The sequence below is a fragment of the Rhineura floridana genome, chromosome 16 (genome assembly GCF_030035675.1).
Source record: "Rhineura floridana isolate rRhiFlo1 chromosome 16, rRhiFlo1.hap2, whole genome shotgun sequence".
Taxonomy (NCBI): Eukaryota; Metazoa; Chordata; class Lepidosauria; order Squamata; family Rhineuridae; genus Rhineura; species Rhineura floridana.
Window position 1 is genome coordinate 7,351,486 of NC_084495.1, and position 18,539 is coordinate 7,370,024.

Here is an 18,539-nt window from a genome sequence, read left to right on the forward strand (position 1 = left end):
CAGCTCCGTAAAAGTTCAGACTAAAGGCCAGAGTGGGTTCCACTGTCCCACTGACTTGCAGCCACCAGCCGCTACTAGACCCTACCGAAAAAGGTTTTTCAGTTGCCTTGATATCTCATATCACTGAACGCATAAGATGGCATCTGCTTTGCTGTTTACAGCATCTCATGTCACTCAGCACCAGCCAAAGACAGCCGCTTCCCTTAACTTTAACTACAGTACTGGATCCATTGATGAGATACCAGAATGTCCCCGAGATGTGAGTTTCACATCTCCCACTTTCAATGAACTATTTTGATGACTCATAACAATAGCACATTCTCCAGCACTGGCACAGAAAGGATCTGAGTCACCCACAATTGTAATTCTGAAATTCCCATCAGCGAGAATGTACTGATGGCCCTGTCATACCCGGTGGGAGGAAAGTCAGCCAATCAGAATTAGTTTCAGAATATTCCCAAAGTAAACATGCATTGGGATTATTCCCAGTGCTCTCTGGCAGTTCTCCTGTGGACCTTCCTCATCGAAGACCAATCACATTAGTTTCTGAGCCAACCCCCTCCCAATTTCTCAACCCCAACAGTGTCCTTCATCTCATGACAATCTCACCAGATGCACGTAAGGCACAAAGTACCCCAGAGCCGCAGTCGCAATCCCAAAAGCCCAAACCCGGTAGGTATTTTTCCTGAAGATCTTCAGGTTGAAATATTTCCGCATCTGCGACACACACTGCTGTCTCCAGCTCCGGCTGTCCAGTTTCACATGCCCCACATCGTGAGGGTCAGAGGTCGATGGGAACATGGGGCTGAAAGTCAGAGACAAGAAGATCTGGACGAGCATAAAGACGCTGAGGACTTGGAAGGTGTGGGCTAGCCCAATGGCCTGGCCAATAACCTTCAAGAGGAAAGGCAGGCCCATGGAGAAGAGGGAGCTGCCGGCAGTCACCAGGCCGTTAGCCAAACCCAGGCGCCGTTTGAAGTAGTGCCCGAGGATAACCAAAGAGGGCTGGAACGCAAAGGAACTGCCACATCCGAAGAGAACTCCGTAGGTGAAATAACGGACTTCTAAGGACCTGTCAGAAATCAAGAAACAACAGTTGCTCTCTATCATCATCATTTGGATTTTTAGGTTAATTAAATTTATATATCGCTTTCTGCTACAAAAAGTCCCACAGGGATTTACATCCAAAGTGATCAAAACACAGTAATAAAAATCATGTAAACGTGTTTAAAAAACATATTCAAGGATGCAGAATCACAGAACGGTTCGTCCCCAACACAGCCATTCCACCCAACCGAAAATGAACACCACAAGAAAATATCCAAGCGCTGCTGTTGCTTAGATGCCCGTGAGAACAAAACCCTTGTGGCTCAGGGCTGAAATGGTGAGGTAGTTGGCACTCGGTGGGCCTTCTGTATTCCACAGATGGCAGGGCTACTAGAGAAAGAGGAGTCCGTCAGTGACTTTAGACTCATCCTCCTTGCAGAAGAAGAAAAGGGAAATGAGGCCTCTTTCATTGACCCAGTCAGCCTCTCTCTTTTGTTGTTGTTGTTGTTTGCCTTCAAGTCAATCACCACTTGTGGCAACCCTATGAATCAGCGACCTCCAATAGCATCAGTCGTGAACCACCCTGTTCAGATCTTGTAAGTTCAGGGCTGTGGCTTCCTTTATGGAATCAATCCATCTCTTGTTTGCTCTTCCTCTTTTTCTACTCCCTTCTGTTTTTCCCAGCATTATGGTCTTTTCTAGTGAATCATGTCTTTGCATAATATGTACAAGGTATGATAACCTCAGTTTCATCATTTTAGTTTCTAGTGATAGTTCTGGTTTAATTTGTTCTAACACCCAATTATTGGTCTTTTTTGCAGTCCATGGTATCCGCAAAGCTCTCCTCTAGCACCACATTTCAAATGAGTTGATTTTTCTCTTATCCGCTGTTTTCACTGTCCAACTTTCACATCCATACATAGAGATTGGGAATACCATGGCCCAAATGATCCTGACTTTATTGTTCAGCAATAAATCTTTGCATTTGAGGACCTTTTCTAGTTCTCTCATAGTGGCACTCCCCAGCCCTAGCCTTCTTCTGATTTCTTGATTATTGTCTACATTTTGGTTAATGACTGTGCCAAGGTACTGATAATCCTTGACAAGTTTCAAAGACAAAGAACCCCAAGCAGGGAGATCAGGCCTGGTAGGTGCCTATCCACAGTTAGCATCTGGCAGAGCTCCTGGGCAAAGGTCTTCCCCACTCTGCTGAGATGGACAGTATTTCTACTTCAATCATAGAAATTATCTCTGAATTTGCATTTATGCATATACATCAGCACAAGCAAAATGATGCAAATCCGTGCCTTCGTTTTAGCAATGTGTTAAGTGGCCACCCTTATGTACAGGCCCATGTGCTGTGGGCATCCTAACGACGCATGATGGGAAAACAGCTCGACATGCTGCCCTGAAGACAGAAGCTAAGGGGGCCCTCTAGATGTCCTTTCTATTGAGCATTCGTGATGGTTTCTGCTCATGATGCTCTCGGGGCCGTCCTAAGTGAACCCTCTTTCAGGTTTTGGGGTGGTCATACTCCATCAGCGCATTTCCCGTAACTTCTGCTGAAATCCTGTAACGTTTTATACCACTTTCGTTGTTATTTTTTTATCCCGCTTTTGTTGTGTTAAACACCTCCGGACAGCAATAATGTGGCAGCATTGGGGGAGCATCATGGAATAACTAATAGACCCACCATTAATGTACTATTATTGTCTCAAGAACATGTTGCAGAGTATACCCGCAATGCAACGCCAGTCTGGAGAGGCCCAAGGCCTTCACTTCACGTTTAGATTCTCTCTCCAATGCCACTATACTATTAAGGTTTTAGTTGGACAGGATCTTGCCTGTTATTTTTTTTCTTGTGCTGAGACCTTTTAATCTATTTGATTTTAAAGGGGCACTTAATTTTCTTTATTTATTTACAGACTTTTAATACTTTTTATACAGCAAGAGTGCTCAGCTCTCCCACTGAAACAAATGGGGTTGAAAATGAAATCTGAATTTAATGCAAACCAACGTGATGAAATCAATATATAAAACCTCTTAACTGTGTCTACTTTTAGCTGCATTGTGTCTACAGATTTTGAAATTTTTAAAGATGTTACATAAAAATGATGTTGTTGTTTTTCTTTTCTACCCGAACCATAATAAAAGGACTTTATTTTCATCATTTTCCAGTAAATTCTTTACTTGAGGATTGTGGACATAGCCTAAAATTTGAAGCCTGGTGAGAAAAGTGACAGGTTACACAGAACTAAAAACCAAATGGAATACTTGACTGCCCAAAGCTATAGGAGGACTGAATGCTTTTAATTCTGCCAGCATGGCAACCTGTCAAAAACCTAGTGCACAACTCACACCAAGGGAGGAAACCTCAGACATTTTGAAGCCCTAAAAATAAACATAGTAAGAACTCTGTGTTTTGGCCGTAACAGCATGTTGCTGAGGGGAAATTTTTTAATGGAAAAAAATGTATTCTTCTCTGAAACTAATTTAACATCCTGGTGTTTCTTTTTAGTATGCACAGCCAAACAAAGCTTGCAAGGCCCATTTGTCATTCCATTCTGGCTTATGTGAAAACATGAACCTCTTCTGCTTTGTAAATTTTAATATGAACTTCGTTTGGAATAGTTCTTATTTTGAAAGCTGAAGGATCTGCCCATCCAGGCTATGGTTTAGAGAAGATGGCCATTTTTCACAGAGGCAAAACGCTGTTGGTAAGCAGGATAACCGAGAGGATCCACGAGCTTTCAGAACAGGCTACTAACCTTGCCAAACTTGATGGAGGGCCCCAAGTCCTTGGAACTTATCAACCAGGTGCCACTCCAAACATTTTGGACTACAGCTCCCATTAGCCTCAACCAGCATAGTCAATGGTCAGAGATGATGGGGGTTGCAGTCCACAACATCTGGACTACATTTAAACCACCAGAGTGGTTAAATGAAACTCTCTGTAAGGCACAGAAAGTGTTTTATGTAACGAAACATTTGCTACCCTACTCTAGCTACATGGCTTCCTTTGCATCAATTTAGAGTCTGTTTTTTCTTTGACAACAGAAAAGGAAGACATCACAGCTGCCACCTTTGATCTGTAAGTCAGATGGAGACAATCTGTTTTCTGAAGGCCCAGAAAAAAAAATGAGAGCTACTGATCCCAAATGGAATGCATAGAACAGGTTTCAAGCTATGCATCTCGGTTACTCAGACAGAGCAGGGGGCAGCCAAGGTGGTGCTCTCCAGAGGTTGCTGGAGTCCAGTTCCCATCAGCCCCAGCCAGCATGTCAGTGCTCAGGAATGATGGGAGTCAGTGCCCAGCAACATCTGCTGAGCTTCACATTGACGACCCTTGATTCTGAGATGTTGTTTGAAAATTGTATCAGTGGACACCTTTATGGGTCCCTACTAAAAAATGATCCAGCCTGCTGGGAAACTGTCACACAGTCACAGCAGTATAGTGGCAAATTCAGAAGTGCAGGGTCCCTTCATGTTAGCCACAAGCATACCCTTTCCCCTTTTTTGCTGTAGGGTTGAGAATGAGATCCTTCTTAATGCCTTCTCCCACAACAGACATCCCTAGGAGCCAATAAGCATGAAAGGGGAGAGTGTTAGCTATTGAGAAGAGTCTTCTCAGTGGCTGACTTACCTCCTTTCACTCTGATTGGCTCCAATCAGCAGGAGGGGACAAAGAAGCATGTTAGAAGATTCTTCTCAGTACAGAAGTGAGGGGATGGTGGGGCCGCTCGGAAGCTCCTCCTGTCCTGTGATCCACGGCTTCTGCCGCGGATTGCAGAAGAGTGGTGGGCCCCTTATGGGCCTCTGCAGCTCCAGGGGCCCTTGGGCCAGTGCCCCACCTAGCCGCCCTTTAGAACTGGCCCTGTCTCAGTGGCTAACAGACTCCCCTTTCATGCTGATTGGCTCATGGGATGTTGAGACATAGAGACCCTGCTCCCAAAAAAGTCAGGGTCTAAGACCCCCCGAGACCCTGGAAGCCTACACCCCTGCACAGCCACCTCCAAAATAAAATTTCTGCATAGCCATGGCTGATCAAGATAGTATCTTCATAAAGAAATTTATATCCCATTGTTTCACTTGCATTGTGTCACTACATGTGGATATGTCCTTAAAGCCCCAGAGGCTGTATTTGGCCCCGAGTCTTAAAACTGCACATTCTGGTAAATGGGCACAAAAATAGGTCTGGGTTGCTCATGCAGCACAATGAGGTGGCAGAATCCTGAGGCGGCAGGTGGACTCTTCCGTTTCAGACTCTATGGTAACAGTGAACTCATTCTCTGACTCTTATGCTGCCAAAATGGCATCATCCTCATGCAAGCAGGTGGTAGCAACGGGGTGGAGAGAACCTTAAGGGTTGCAGAAGTACAAAAAAAATGTATCTTCAGTGGAAACAGAAACACTAAAGGGGGGGACACAGAACACGAGGACCTAAAAGGTGGAGGTGAGAGGAGAATAGTGGAATTCAGAGGAAACTGTACACAGCAGGTGGGATGCCTATAAGTTTCAAAGCAAAACAGGGCTGCCCAAAAGTCAGACAGCAGTTTCTACAAACTCACAGGCGTGGAGGTGCAACTTTGTATATTAAGAGAACATGATTTTAAAAAAACAAAACCCTAAATGGCCCAGCAAGCTTCCAGAAACATAGAGGGATGATGAGAACCCAGAGATAATAAAGCATCTGGGTGACTCCTCATTGCCTGCCGAGGGAACTTCTGGGTTCACACTGAGTATCAAAGATCCCTGTCTTTGCTGCTACCTTTGGTTTTGCGGGATGCAAACTGGTGGCCAATCACTGCAATAAAATCCTGGATTTATCCACACACACACCCAGGATAAGCTGGGTGGGCTGTGTCAGCCTAACAATTCAGTTGATGGCTGAAGGACACTGAATTTGGCCGCTGGTGGGGGTAAATGGGGAGGGCAGGGAGAGAGAGAATTGGCCTGCTTGACCTGAATCATATCTTAGAGGTGAGCAATATGGTTATAAGGGGGAATGACAGCCAAGAGGTTGAAAACTTCTCCATCCCATACTACAGTTTCTCGCAAACCTACGTAGCACAGAATAAAACTCTCAGGTCTTGCAGGCAGCTTGGATACCAAGCAATTTAGTACTATATAGCACAAAACCAGAGGAGAGGGAAGGTTTGAGGGGTATAGAAAGAGGAAACGGTGTCCCTGCAAGTCTCAAAAAGAGCAACAAGTCTCCTTGTTCCAGGTTGGCTGGGACACGTTTGTACAGGGCTGGGTATAAAAGAGTAGAACATTTTCTCATGGGTCTTAAGGGAAAGGGCTGCAGCTCAGTGGTAGAGCAACTGCCTTGCATGCAGAAGGGCCCAGGTTCAATCCCTGATAGCATCTCCAGGTAGGGCTGGGAATGTACCCAGTCTGCAGTCTTGGAGAGCTGCTGCCAGTCAGTGCAGACAATACTGAGCTGGATGGACGATTGGTCTGATTCAGTAAAAGGAGGCTTCCTGCGTTCCTAACTCATGCCCTTGCAATGCTGAAACCCAAAGTTTCCTGAATGCGTGATATTCTGCAATGTCACATTCCTCTGAGGTGCGTCAGCAGAATTGGGCACTTCAAACACCTGCCTTCAAGCGACAGGGACCACCCACAACACATGCCCCAAATGGTGGTTTTTCCAGCCCTGCAAGTGGACATCTGAAGCCACCCTGACTGATGAGCAGGCAGAGAAAGATGACAGCCGGTTCCAGCTTTGCTTTCCTTTTCTTCCCTGCCAAAGCGTGAATTGCCTTGGCTGGCAGCAAAGTTCTAAAGTGCAATTCAAACCAGACATTGAGCTGGAAACCGGCGAGACTCTGCAGCAGCAAAGTGCCAAAACCTTACTTGGTGAACGAGCTGGAGAAGAGTCCGATGAAGGCAATGGCCGCCCCCGAGGCAGCCGTCGTCCTGCAGCCGATCCGGTCGGTGAAGATGCTCACGATGGGAGAACAGAAGAAAATCATCCCCATGCCCAACGAGCCGACCCAGGCTGCAGATGGAGAAAGAAAGATTGGAAGGGGAAGGGGTGAGAACAACATTCGGGAACGGCTGGGTCCGGCTGAACGTCAACGACAGAAATGAAACCAACGCAAGGCAAGCGCACTGGTGCAGTTAGGCCGTTTTAGACTCTAGGCTAGGGGTGGTGAATGTTTGTCCATCCGAGGGCCAGAGTCCCTCCTGGGCAACCTTCAAAAGGATGGGCAGGCCCAGAGGCAAAAGGCAAGCATGAGGCATCATCAGAGTTCAAGGACACGTCTCAGCCGGCCAAAAACGGTCAAGGAGGGCATGAAGTAGAGCCAGTGAAGGGTTTGCCCTGGGAAGAGAGGGAGAGGTGGAGGGGGAGTTCCTAGTGCCAGGCAGAGAGGGCTGGGGGAGGGGGCTGCCTTTCAAACTTAGGCTCCCCGCCCCTCTACTCTGGATGCAATAGTCTTGTTGCGGCCCCTCTTTAGGTGGCAATGTGCATTCCTTCACTTAATTCAAAATTTATCCATTTATTTCGTGACATTTATAATTTGCACCTCACAAAATGGTCAAAATCACACGCACCTTTCAAGGTTAAAAATCAATATTTAAGAGTACACAAAATCAAACACAACTACAGCAGCAGCTGATGAGGTAATCACAACTGAGAAGCTCATCACGCTTCTGACGCTCTCCCAAAGGCATGGGCAAAGACGCATGGCTTCACCCGTCAACGACAGGCTACTAACGTCCATGCTTAAATGCACCTCCGAGGAAAGGGCATTCCAGAGCTGGGGGTGCCACCACAGAGGAGGCCTTCTCATGCGCCACTCCCCTGCAATTCACCAAAATGGGGTAAGGCGGTGCTAATGCATTTTGGGGCCCGTCCTGCTCACTCTCCTGAGTAAGGCCCCTGACTTCTGCCCTGAAGTCTTTCCCTGGAGGTACAACTGGATAGACTGGTGTGGTATAGAGAGGTTCATTGGGCACACTCATGTATGTATGCATCGTCTTGGCTCGTGACCAAAAGGCAAAAAGAAAACAAAGGAAAAGAGGGTTAATTGTTCTCCGCACTTAGGGTTTACCACTTTGGAGACCAGATGCCAAACAGAGGCCTTTATATCCTAAGGTAAATGCAGGTCATTCAGTGCACTGCTCCTCTCCTTCCCCCAACAGGTGGGCAGCAGGCCTGGAGTACTGCTTGGAACAAATGAGGTTTAAATGAAAGTTCGTGCTCTTGTTGGTTTGTGGGAAAGTAAGTGTTTAGGCAAAATATACCAGGATGGACATTCCACAGCCACCTTGCCATGGGTAGATTTAAAGGGATACAATGTCTAGTGGCTGAGTAGGGAAGTGGCAATAGTGCTCTTACCAAGAATCTCCTCCTCCTCCTAGAGCACATATATGATTATTGGGGGGGGGCATTAAGTGGTGTTAAATGGGCTTCTGAATAGGGATGTGCATCAGATTCAGACAAATCCTGAGGCTAAGCAGGATCTGTATGAGACTGCACAAGTCAAAATGGGGACCTCTGAAGCGCTTTGTGGCACTTCGGCAATCCAGACATCCAAAACATTTGCCACAGGCAAGTGTCTGCTAAAAGCAAAAGTAATAATCTCTGCTCTTACCATTAAACAGTATCATCAGGGTGGGCTGGTGGGGGAAAGGAAAGCAAATATCAGAGTGAGAAGAAGGTGGAGGGACAGCTCTATTATAACAGACAGGTCAGGCTTGCAGTAAATTGGAATTATTTTACCCCGAAAATGGATCTCCTTTAGTTCTTCCTCCCATCAACGTTAAGAGTGCCTAGCACAAAAGCCCCTGGACTCATTTGTCTGCAGTTTGGCAGGTTTCTGCATGGGCATCTGATATCTGCCATTTTCAGACCAACTGCCCCCAAAACAGTAGGAAAGATTTCTTTTTTACATATCCCAAAATGGTAATGGCTGTCCTTGTAGAAACCCTACTACAACTATCCTTCTGAAATATGGCAGGATCCATGCCCTCACAAGGGTAACCTTACCTGCTAATTTCATCCAATTCTGCCCCCCAAATTAAAAAAAGTTATATACATTTCCTTTTTAATAAAAATCATACTTTAAAGGTGCCCAGCACAAAAACCCCTGGACCTATTTGCCCGTAATTTGGCAGACTTTACACACTCTGGAGGGGTTTAGTATGTCTGCAAATTTCATCCACTCTCCCCCTTTTAATTTCTCAGTAGTGAATGAGAGTGAAACAAAGTGAGTGGACCCCGTACTGAATTGGGCAGCCTATGAAGCGTCGCAGATTGAGGCGGGCTGCTTTCTGAAGTGCCAAATCAGGGTCCAAACCAAATATTGTGATCCATGCACATCCCTGCTTCTGTGGAAGGCCTGATCCATGCTCTCCTGTGAGAGAGTCAGAGCAACTGAGATTGTAATTGCTTTGTTGTGCATCCAGGCTTCTGATGGCTTCTGACTGAGAGGCACTGAAGTATCAGCACATATTAGGGGAAAAACATAGGACAGGAGAGGGAAGTGAAGGAAGCATGCAACCCATCGCCACCCACCCACAAATGCAGAACAGTGGTAAGTGATCTGCCTGGGGGCAGAGACCTTGACTGCAATTCTAGGAAGGTGGAAAAAGTATCCCCTGAAATTGGTCAATTGCCTGCCCTGGACCACATTGCACTCCCCCTGCCCTGGATGGGGTTGCACTCCCCCTGAAGAAGTAGGTACATAGTCTGGGGGTGCTTCTGGATCCAGCTCTGTCACTGGAGGCCCAGGTAGTCTCAGGGGCTAGAAGTGCCTTTTATCAGCTGCACCTGGTAGACAACTACGACCGTGTCTGGACTGGGAGAGCCTGGCCACAGTAGTTCAGGCGTTGGTGACTTCAATAATGGATTACTGCAAGGCACTCTGTGTGGGGCTTCCCTTGTGCTTGACCTGGAAACTGCAAGTAGTGCAGAATGCTGCAGCCAGATTGCTGACAGGGGTGGGACCTCTGGTTGCCAATTTGTTAGTGGGCCAAGTTCAAGGTGTAACTACTGGTATATAAAGCCCTTTACAGCTTCAGACTGGTTTACTTTTAGGCCCGCCTTACTCCATATGTGCCCACTTGAGCACTTCACTCTGCGGAACATTCTGCACTTGTAAGAAATTGTTCTTTCAGTGCGGCAGCACCAGCTCTTTGGAATTCCCTGCCTATTGACATCAGGGAGGCGCCTTTGCTGTATTCGTTTTGGCACCTGCTAAAAACCTATCTGTTTAGGCAAGTCTTTCCAGACACATAGATGTTGATCTGTTTTAATCTTTTTCATTAGTAGCTGTTTTAATTGTTTTAAATAGATTTTTAATTACTTATTTTTAACTGTTTTATTGATAATTTTTATTTTTTTTGGTAAACTGCTTAGGGGTCTTTACATTCAAGCAATATATAATTTTTGTTAAATAAATAAAATCAAATTGTAAAATGGGAGGGAAATATTTGATCCCTTAAAAAAAATCCATATATGCATAAATAGTGGAAGCAGTGGACTAAAACTTGGAGTGGATTTGCTGCCCCACTTACATGAGAGCCATCAGCCTTCACTGTGCATTAATAACATACCATTCCTCCACCATCTCTCTGGGAGCCCACAGTCCATCATCAATTAAAAACTGCTTCAGACCTTCGCTGTTCAATGACTTCAACAACGATCAGCATGTCTGATACAGCTATGACTGATCAAACACTGCAGGCAGCATTTTCAAATCTTCTCTGCCACAATGATTTTCAGCTCAGGCCCTTCACTAAAGAGGGCTGGCCTAGACTTGCAGCGGCATCCTGAGATGGTAGAAGATCCTGCACAACTTCAGACAGCAGGTGGGGGAATGCCACGTGTGTATGGTCCTCTATGCTTAAAAGAAAAAGTCCCTGCAAGAAGATCACAAGCACAACATCAAGAAAGGTTCTAGCCAAGCAGTGCTACTTCTTGCCTTGTGAGGAATTTTTCATAGAGGGGAGCGTTTTAAAAAAAGTGACCCACTACCTGCAATTTGAAGAAGTATCGTCCTCTCCACCACCTCATTCTGTAGCGTACAGAGAACAGGGCTCAGCTTGGAGTCACCAAGTGATATATGTATGTTGGAAGCAGTCCTTAGAAGGAAACAGTGCTGCTTCCAAGGGCTTTCTCTGACCCAAATGACCACCCAAAGTGATGGTGCCAGAGTAATTTTAAAAAGCAACAACCAAAACCCCAAAGTATATGAAACGTCTGGAGGCAGATCCACTGAAATAAGTCCCATGAGAATAAATCAGAATTAAGTGGTATGGTACACGTTATTTATATATTGCTTTTTGGCTCAAAGGCCCCCAAAGTGGTAAACAGCATTAATACATATTAGAAAAGAAATATGCCATGAAGTGCAATACACTAGTTCAAGCAAAGCAATATAAAATAAAGATAGCATGAATATTCAGTCGAGAATGCAAATTATGTAATAGGATCTAATTAAGTGGCATTACACATTTTATTCTTACTGTGTTAAATAGCACTTAGATGTGTCAATTTCCCTCTAGATTGGGCCCACCCTCTCACCTTCCACTCCCAAATGCCAGGCACTTGGATTTGTGCATATTTTGACTCTGAAGGAGATTTTGGGAGGCATCCCTTGCAATTTACAGTGGATGGTCAACCCATAGCAGACAAGGGAAAAAAAAAACAATTCCAGAATCTTAACAGATTTGGACAACCTTCAAAAGGTGCAAAGATGCCTATTTATAGAAGCACCTCAGAAATTATGTTATGCCTAATGTGTTTACAATATGATTCTTCATTGGAGACAACTGCACAAACCACTTCAGGGAAACACACATCAAGTAATGGATCATGAAACTTAGAGAACACATCTACTCAGAAGTAAGCAAGTATAGAATTGTAGTCTTAGGATCCTATACATGCACAGAACAAATGCCATCACTGTCCTGAGACTACAGATGCAGGAACTTACAATGAGAGATGCAAACTTTATATAGAAAGATGCTCAAAAATACTTCTGAAAAACAATACCACAAGTCTAAAAGCTCAGTATTTCCTGGTTCAAAAGGAGATTTCCTCTCCTTTCTTTCTGGATCTTGTGCATGCATTCTTTGTATTTCATAATATGAAAGGGGAAAGCTGAAGAAGATATAATTTAAAATAGCCCCTTTTTAAAAGACCACCTTCTGAATTGCTTCCAGTGATTGCTGACGAGATGTAAAGAGCCCTACATAACTGCATATGGAAAATATAAGAAAGCAAAGGTCCACCCACAACAGCCAATCCTAACCCTTGTAGCCTATTGGTCATTTCACACCTCCCGTGTGAGATATTTTCTCCTTCAAGGTGTGCGAAGAAGAGGCTCCCACCTGGCGCCACTCGACTTCTGTGGTGGTACCTCTGGTTAGTTGCCTAGTCTAGTAGCTGGATTCAGCCTTCCTCAACATGGTGCCCTCCAGCAGCTGCTGGGCTACAACTCTCTCCCTATCTCAGACAAAGGGTCATGCTGACTGGGGCTGGTGAGAGCTGGAGTCCAACAATATCTGGAGGGTACCAAGTTGGCAAAGGCCGAGCTAAATCAACACACAAAACATCTGGATTGAAAAAGGACTCCTAAAGCATTTGAAAAAGAGGTTTTACCCAAGCAGCATTTGGACGGCCTTGTATGTTATTTATGAGTTTCCATTTGTACTGCAAGAAACAAGAACAAGCAAGAATGAGCAGACAGCAAATAATTGGGCCTCCCAGTACATCCTGCCTCAAGAACCTCAGAAAACAGCAACTGCCCAGTTCAAAAGGAAGCGAAGACGGCCAGAGTCCTTCTTCTGCCTTCCACAAAAAATCAGCCCAAAGCAGCATTCTGTTGTGAGAACAGATGATCTTTCCAAATTAATTACTTTTCCCCCCAGAACCAGTTTGGTCAAAGGCTTTCCTTTAATAAACTGAAACTGGAAAATAAAAACTTTTCTTTTTTAAAGAAAAAAAGGATCATAATTGAGACACAGCAGGAGTCTCTCGGATCCCCTTCACTCCATTGGGCGTCTGCTTGGGCTGGATAGAAAATACAGAGAAAGGGCGGAGGGGAGGCAGACCCCCATCGCAACTAGGCCTTCTGGATATGAACAAGGCACACAGTGTAATCAAGCACTCCTAATAGGATTACGTGGCTTCCTTCCAAAGGACTGCAAAGAAGAAAATGAACAGGTTGGCGGGGGGGAGGGGCAGAGTTTGGAGAAAGCAAGCCAAAGCAGACATTAAATTGGATACTTCAAAAAATGTTCCTGCCTATCGAAGCCACAGCATTAAAACGTTATAGCGCCTCCATACAGTTTGAAGTTCACTCCGTGATGTGGTTGTTAGGGGGAATTTAATCCAAGAAACAGTGATACAAAAGCTTCTCGCAGATATTAAGTTTAATGGGCCAGATTCAGAATGCTATTAAGATGGATTTACACATGAAGGGTTGGCCTGAAATCTGGTCTCCCGGGAGAAGATAAAAAAACGAAAACAAAACCTTGACCTGGAGTTCAGAAAATTTTATTTTTTCCTTCCCAAAGGAAAAAAGAAGAAGCTCTAGAACAGCCTTTCCCAACCTGGTGCTCTGCAGATGTTCTGAGGATGGGGAGAATTGTAGTCTGAAACATCTGGAGACTCCACGTCGAGGATGGCTGCTTTAGAACAACAGTGTTCAACTTTTTCAAGACCTGGGACCTACCATTAACCCAAGCAAGCATTTTGGGACCATTTTTAATTTTTTAAATCATATATTTGTACTGTGATAGTGCTGCTGTTGCAGCCCACCTTAAATTAGGCCACGGCGTGGTAGTGGGTCCCAGGCCACCAGCAGAAGACGAGAACTTTCAACCTGCAGACAGTTGTATTTGCCATTGGAAATTGATTAAAACTGGGAGGGAAACACCTTTCAGCTCTATAAACTGATAGTGGCATTATACCAGGTCACGTCTTCTACCACGTTTTGTAGTTTGCCAAGAGATTTATGGTTTGGTAAGGACACTCAGAATACTGGGGGGAAAGAACCACTACTTATTAATAGCCATATAAGTCTGTGCCAAGCAGTGATTTCAGTGTTTCAGTATGATCAGTTATAGATGCCTCATGGGAGAGTCATTTCTTGCTAAGCAAACCCTGATGCCTCGAACAAAGGATGGGGAGATTAAATACGTGGTCCCTTTAGCACGGTACAGTTGGCATTTGGCAAGTAGATCATATCATCATGGGGAGAATCAACAGTTTCTTCAACAAAAGTTTGCAGCAGGTTTCACTGAGCTGGGGTCCTCCCAAAGTGTTGGACTATACTGGCAGGCTGATGGGTGTTGTAGCCCAAAACAGCTGAAGAGCCAAAGGTTCCCCACACCTGCTTTAAGCTATGTCTTGACTCTGGAGTAATGCAGCATCAAACAATGTGTGATTCTTTAACCCACCCTTCACCAACCTGGCACCCTCCAGCTGTTTTGGATGACAACTCCCATCATCCTTGGCCATTTAAACAACCCTGTTCACAAGTCTCGTAGATGTGCGGTAGAAAATATAGTGTTTCCTGGACAGTGGACATTATCTAGCACATAGTAGTACTCCAAACATCTGAAAATTACCTCTGAAAGGCCTCAGTAAATTTAGGAGAGGAAGAAAGCTTGCCTTATACCTTGTCAGGCTATTTGTCTATCTAGCCTGGTATTGTTGACTCTGACTGGCAGTAGCTCTCCAAGGTCTCAGGCAAGGCTATTTCACATAGAGGTGGACAAATTTGTCAGTTTGGGGCTCTTATAGTTCTTTCGTTTCTCCAGTCTTAAATTCAGTTCACCACATTTCAGCATCAGTTTGTGAAACTCCCACAAAAAATTGTCAGCATTTTAGTACACGGTTCTCATGTTACAGTAATTTTTGCCACCAGTTTTCTCCAATATAATGCACTTTTGTATGTTATTTCTACTACTCTCTGAATGTTTATGTACACTTTCCCCTAATATATTCATTTTTGTAGACAGTTTTCCATTTGAGAGCTACATTACAAAATTCAGTGAAGTGTGCATTTTAAAGGATAGTTGCCTTTTGGTTTGTGTATTGTGTCACAAACCAGGGAGAACTGAGATTCTTGCTCATTCATTCCCACATGCCACATGATAATTTTAACAGGCGGCATTGGTGATTGGACTTGGGACTGTCAGGTTGCAAAACTGCCACTGAGCTAAGGTCTTTACCTTTTAATTCCACCATCCCACATTTATACATGAAGCATCACCTTTCTCATTAACCAAATCCAACAACAACAACAATAATAAGCAGTACTAGTATTTTAATGCTATTCTTCCAGGATAGAATTCAAGGTGGCATAAATAGGGTTTCTAGGTGGTCTTTCATCCAGGCACTGACCAGAACCAAACCTGCTTAGGTTCACCAAGGTTTCTACAACAAGGATTTCCAGACCATGTCCCTAGATCAGGTATGGGGATCATCTGGACCTCCAGTTGTTGCTGAATACCACTTCCATCACCCCAGCAAGCATGGCCAATCACCACAGATTATGGGAGTTGCAGTTCAGCAACATCTGGAGGGCCAGAGATTCCCCACATCTATTCTAGATGAAGAAGGCTACAGGCAGATGCAGTATGCTTCTGAAAAGCAGTTGCTGGTAGTTGCAGGAAAGGAGAGTGCTCTTGCACTCAGGTCCTATCTATGGGCTTCCCACGGGCATCTGGGTGAGAACAGGATGCTGGCCTTGATGGGCCATTGGCCTGATCCAGCAGGCTCTTCTTATGTTCTTAAGGCAGAAGCCAGTCTAATCATCCTGCATACTGAAATACAATAATATCTCAATTAACAAAGTAGATGCATTCCTGGGCATTACTTCTTTAATAGAAACTTTGGTACCAGAGGTAGGAATAACATGGAAAGAACAGGGACAGGTTCCTACACCAGCTCATAGACAGTGGGAGTACCTTAACAGGGGCTTTAAAGGGTGCCTACCCAGCACTCACCCCTTCCCCTTGTTCCCCCTCTCCTCCTTTGCATCGTACTGGATCCTTCTCTCCCCAGTCCTGGGAGAAAGCAAGAGATCTCTTTAATACAAAGCAAAGGTACAGGCTTGAAAGTTTATCCATAGCAAAGCAAAGCTTTCACCTTAAACAAAGCCTTCCCTAAAAGGAGCTTCCTTCCTTAACGAGGTACTACTGTAATTGCATCCAGCAGTTATAGATATCGCTATAGCCCTACTCAGAGTAGACCCATTGAAGTTAATAGACATGACTAAATTAGTGTCATTCATTTCAGTGGGTCTACTCTGAGTAGGACTAAATTGAATACTACCAATTATAACTGGAAGAAATCTATTTGCAAGCACAGCCCCAGCTGAATGAGACAAACAACCCATACAATAGAACATTATTTTTTTACTGATTTGTTTTTCCAGGAAAAACAACAAAAAGGAAGAGGAAGTAATTGTTTTAAGACAAAACCTCAAATCTCTTTAGGCATTTGGCTCACTGTTGTCAAAGCTGCTACAAAAACATTGCCCTTACAAAATGGCCCTCTAGGTTCATTGCAACTATTCTTTTCATTCATCACCCGCTGACCTCTAGAGAAATAGTGGGCAGGCATCTGTTTCTAGGACTTGTGGTTTCCCCCTAAGGGCAGGGAACGCAGCACACTTGCTAGAGGATCAGCCGGCAACTGTACAGCATCCTGTTGCAGGCCTCGTTCATTGTGGGCATTTCCCCAACTGTTTTCCATACCGAAATTCTGTCAGAAGCAGCAATGTGATGAAACATCAACTGTTGGCACTTGCTTAGGGTCTTACAACCAATGTCAGGGGGGACTAACTAGAATAATTGCCCCCCTCCAAGTTTTTGGCATGCTTTTTTCTGAATGGGAGGCAACCTTCAGTTAAACACTCCTGAAAGGTTTCCTTTGAAAGCCTTCCTTCATTCTTGCATCTCAAGAAAGCCAACCTCATGTTTGCACATAATTGTTCTAAGAACGCCTCCTGATTGGAAGGAGACAAGCCCAGAGCAGTGATTCACGCAGAGTGGCAATGGGAAGCCTCCTTTCAGCATTTATTTATTTATTGAATTTCTGAGTCGCCCATCTGGCTAGCTATCCAGCCACTCTGGGTGACGTACAAAATAGGCATACAAATATAATAGGCATAATAAATATAATTCTGTGAGTAATTTGGGGAGATGAGTAGAACGCATGCTTTGCACATAACACAAAAGGGGCCCAGGTCCACCATCACCAGGTAGGGCTTGGAAATAGGCCAGGTGTAACCAAAATGTTGTCCTCCAGATGTTTTGGATTATACACTCATCATTCCTGACTACTGGCAATGCTGGCTGGGGCTGATGGAAATTGCAGTGTACAACACCTGAAGGGCACCAGGTTGGAAAAGGCTGGGATAGATAATACTAAGCTAGAAGGATGGATGGTCTGACTTGGCAAAAGGCAACTGCATATATTCTTGTACTTCATCTCTGAATCAAGAGTATGAATGACTGGATCATACCTAGTGCCAAGAGAGGGCAGATTTATCTGTCCATAGCAAAGGATACGTGGAAGAAGGCAGGGAAAGAGCAGGGGATTATCCTCTGCTTCCTCCAAAAGTAGCCAAATGAAAACCGAGCATTTTCAGGAGCCAGGGAATGTTGTATTATTTATTTTATTTATTTATTAGACGTATATTCCGCCCTTCCTCCCAGTAGGAGCCCATGTTCAGTTATATGTTCAGCTGGGAAAGAAAAATGGAAAACTGCAAGGGGGCGATGGAATATCTTGCTTGAAGGAAACATCTGTCTGGAACCCTGAACAGGAACACCTGAGCTACAGAGGGGGACACGCTGCAGCATTCTGTTGCACGTCCCACTTTTACATTCTATAGCGGGAGTTACTGGTTTCCAGAAACTAGCAATTCACAGCCATAATTTACAACCCAGGTTAGTTACAGGGCATTAGGAATCTGATTTGAATTTTCTAATACAATAAAATAATAATAGTAATAATATTGACTTCCGATTTGTCGTAGTTCAGCTATAAATCTATAATATATAACAAGCCTGTCTCCTAATAGATTATAAAATCACCTTCCTCCAGCGGTTATCTTCATAGGTTTCAAATCTCATTAACATCATATCATTTCATTCTTCCACAAAAAGTCAAAGAGAAGTTTCCAATCCTTGAGATGTATGTCCATCAAATTTTTTTTCTAGATAAACATGTCAACATGTTTTTTTTCTTTTTGTATTGTTTTGGTTTTGAAAATCTGAATAAAAATTAATTGGGAAAAAAAAAAGGAATCTGATTTGAATTTTCATTTACAAGTAAGACTTTGAAGAAGGGGGGGACCTCTGCCACAAGCCAATGCGAGTCCAAGCAGGTCTAGCAACCTATGCTCAATGTCCCATTCTTAGGGGTATTACAGCAGATTAAGAAGGAATGTAAAGACCAATAAAAAAAGAGCTGTTGTTATGCACTAGAGACTTTATCACCATCATCAAGCTGTCTG

The 18,539-nt window shown here is 44.3% G+C and overlaps 1 protein-coding gene across 4 annotated transcripts in view; it reads right to left on the reverse strand.

Moving 5' to 3' along the window:
- SLC16A2 (solute carrier family 16 member 2) overlaps window positions 1–18,539 on the reverse strand; it is a 173,872-nt gene that overhangs the window by 23,371 nt on the left and 131,962 nt on the right. For 2 of the 4 annotated variants that reach the window (XM_061599111.1, XM_061599110.1), the window contains exons 2-4: window positions 8,652–8,676; window positions 6,907–7,051; window positions 610–1,072 (exon numbers count right to left, since the gene is read on the reverse strand). In XM_061599111.1, the coding sequence (XP_061455095.1) occupies window positions 610–1,072; window positions 6,907–7,051; window positions 8,652–8,667 (624 nt within the window). In that variant the 5' untranslated portion in view covers window positions 8,668–8,676. The remainder of the gene's footprint in view (window positions 1–609; window positions 1,073–6,906; window positions 7,052–8,651; window positions 8,677–18,539) is intronic. The other 2 variants (XM_061599109.1, XM_061599108.1) reach the window with 1 other exon arrangement.